Source organism: Pezoporus flaviventris, unplaced genomic scaffold (assembly GCF_033815535.1).
Source record: "Pezoporus flaviventris isolate CSIRO_AGI_PZ_B2104156 unplaced genomic scaffold, CSIRO_AGI_Pfla_v1 ptg000031l, whole genome shotgun sequence".
Taxonomy (NCBI): Eukaryota; Metazoa; Chordata; class Aves; order Psittaciformes; family Psittacidae; genus Pezoporus; species Pezoporus flaviventris.
Window position 1 is genome coordinate 50,132,786 of NW_026892579.1, and position 3,273 is coordinate 50,136,058.

General features: G+C 41.6%; 1 protein-coding gene across 1 annotated transcript; it reads left to right on the plus strand.

Annotated features, from left to right (window-relative positions):
- Positions 1–749: 749 nt before the first annotated feature.
- On the plus strand, positions 750–3,273 carry LOC133273070 (taste receptor type 2 member 40-like). Its single transcript, XM_061461000.1, has one exon. The coding sequence runs from the start codon at positions 1,852–1,854 to the stop codon at positions 2,800–2,802; it is 951 nt and encodes a 316-aa protein (XP_061316984.1). The 5' UTR covers positions 750–1,851; the 3' UTR covers positions 2,803–3,273.

A 3,273-nucleotide genomic window follows, 5' to 3' on the forward strand; every position in this document is an offset into this window, starting at 1 on the left:
CCAGCACAGGCAGTTAATTTTCAGCCCTTTTGTTATAGAGATAACTTATACTCTCCTCACATACATATGCAGAGAAGAAAAAAGCCCCTAATGCTACACCACGCTTTCTGTTCTGTCACTAAAACCAGAGGAAACTTACGCCAGAGCATACAGCAGAAAATGGGCAATGTCAGAAAATAAAAGCTCTCAGTGCAATGTTCTGAAACCCTGCGACAGGGATGAAGGTACTTGGGCTTCATATCTTGGTCACGGATCGTGTGTAACCAACCAAGATAAATTCACATCGGCAAAGCAGAAGCTGAACTACAGCCACTGCCAAGGTTTCTCTGGGAGTTGTGCTGCAGAAGAGCACAGGGGAGACGTTGCTGTTAAGCCTGAAGAAGAGAAGGCTGCGTGGAGACCTCACAGAAGCCTTCCGGTATCTGAAGGGGAGCTGTAGGGATGCTGGAGAGGGACTCTTCATTAGGGACTGTTGTGACAGGACAAGGGGTAACGGGTTAAAACTTAAACAGGGGAAGTTTAGATTGGATATAAGGAGGAAATTCTTTACTGTAAGGGTGGTGAGGCACTGGAATGGGCTCAGGGAAGTTGTGAATGCTCCATCCCTGGAGGTGTTCAAGGCCAGGTTGGACGAAGCCTTGGGTGACATGGTTTAGTGTGAGGTGTCCCTGCCCATGGCAGGGGGGTTGGAAATAGATGATCTTAAGGTCCTTTCCAACCCTAACTATTCTATGATTCTATGATTCCTCATGAGCAGCTGAATGTATTGCCAAATTTATGATGAAGATTTTGGGCTTCCTACACATTTCTAATGTTTAAAGAGCAGCTCCTACATTTATATCCCCCAGAAAACAAGTGCATCATTCTGAAGCGAGAAAATGCTGGTGGTTTATTTCACGTAGCTGTATAGCCATTTGTTGGGTCTAATATTTTTCCTGATTACACCAGCCAAGATCTAGTTTGTAGCTGTGGTCCCAATGTGCAGGGTCCAATGTACAGGGCCCTGTACAAACTCAAAGTCTATTGGCAGTCCATGCTCTACAGAGCTTGACACACTTTTCCCGTTAAAGACCCACAGTTTCCAGGACTTAAATTTGTTTGGAAGCTTGGGAATATTTCAGTGTGGCAGGAACCCAGCATGGACCCGTCCCTGAAGCTCTTTACATTGCTAGCAGGTGTGTTTTGAACCTGTGCACAGGACTCATATTTATTTTTGCCCTTTTCCTTTATATGCTTCAACTTCAAACTTTAAGAGAAAGTCCTGCTTTTCTTTCAATGTCCTCCCCCTACCAAGCGGCTTTTCACTTAAAATTGAGGCATTACCATTAGGAAAGCTAAAATAGATCTCAGTGCCTCTAGAGGATCAAAATGAACTCCAGTTTCCAGCATCTTGGTTGAATTTTACATCTCCTGGTCTCTCAGATGAAAGAGTGACTTCCCTGCCTGTGTTTTCCTGAGCGCACCCCTCCACATGAGCATCACAAGTGACAAAGGGACAGAAGAACACAGATCATGAATCTTGACAGTGATCAAACATGGGACAGTCACTAAATCACAACATTGCCCATTGCAGAAAAACATCTACATTGTTTGTGCTATCCAGCACAGCTCTTGTGAACCGAAATTCAAATACTGAAGACTGACACTGATACCAGGTAAGGGAATACGCAGCACATTTACATTCCTGCACCTGCCCTGCTCTGAACAGGAGCAGCACCAAAATCCCAGCCTTCTTCCCTGCTCTATAAAGCTCCCTCACATGACACTCATAGAACAGCAGTTGCTAACCTGCGTTAAGCATTGGTGCAACAACCTACTCTTCCAGCGGAGTGTCACCATCCATCTTGGAGGATGAATTTGTGCTACTCTCAAGAAGAATTCAATGTCACTTCATATGATACCCTGGCTATTGTCATCATCACATTTCAGGCACTTGCTGGCACGTGGATAAATGCTTTCATCATTTCTGTGATTTGTATTTCTTGGGTCAAAAAGAAAAGCTTTAACTCTAATGAGAAGGTCATGCTGTTTCTAGGATGCTCCAGGTTTGCGTATTTGATCGTCACATGGGTGTATTGCCTTCTCGCAATACTTTATCCCACATACTTTTATGTTCACCCCATACCGCAAGTAGTTGTAGCTGTTCAAAGCTTTTTAAACTCTTCCAACTTGTGGGTTTCTGCCTGTCTGTGTGTTTTTTATTGCGTAAAAGTTGCCAATTTCAGGTACACCTTCTTCCTGTACCTGAAAGTGAAAATTGACAGGATTGTGCCATGGCTGTTGCTGGCTTCAGTGCTTTTATCTCTGGTCATCTGCATCACTGTCTACTACGTCACTGATAAGGCAAAATGTGTCCACCCCAATTCCACTGCCCTAGAAAACTTCTGGAAAATGGATGTCAGAATGAGTGAAGAATTTTTTCCTGTTTTTCTTATCAGCGGCTTTGGATTTGCCACTGCATTCATGGCAGTCATCTTTTCTGTCCTACTCATCTTTTCTCTCTGGAGACAAAAACGCAAGATGCAGAACAACTCAATGAAGGAACTCAATATGGACGCCTATATCAAAGCCATAAAATCTATTCTGTCCATCTTCATTATTTACAGCTTTAATTTTATATGTTTGATCTTGACACTGATTTATGCCACAAAGAAGGAAAATACTGTGTCATTTCTCATTTTCATATTCCAGTATGCTTTTCCATCTCTTCATTCCCTTACTCTGATTTTCAGCAATCCCAAACTGGAAAATGCACTGCTAAGGACTCTACCCTGTGTGAAGTGCAAGGTTTGCAAGAAGTAGGAACTGTAATAAAAGCTGAAGCCCATTAAAAATGTTGATATTTTGTTATAAAACCCAAGTAATTTAATCTCTAATGCAACTCTCCAGTCAGTGTAGATGATACAGATGTTCTACCTTCACTATCTAAGTTAAGAAAGCTTCATTACAATTCTTTCAATTATTCTGAGTTAAATAAGTTACTATTATCATTTATACAATTCGTTGTGTAAGTTATTGTCAAAGTAAATCAGACCTGGTACATGGGCTAGATGCAAAAGTGGAATAACACTACTGCAAACCTCCTAAAAATTTGGTATCTGCTGATTGAAACTACTGAACTAAACATGTTTATATCTATTTGTTGTTTTACATTTATTTCTGCTTTCACAGTCCATAATAATATGAGCTGTATCACTATCATGCATTGGTTTATAGCACAAGCGTGAATATGTTGATCACTATTACTCACCAGAGGTGCTAACTGGCTTTAGC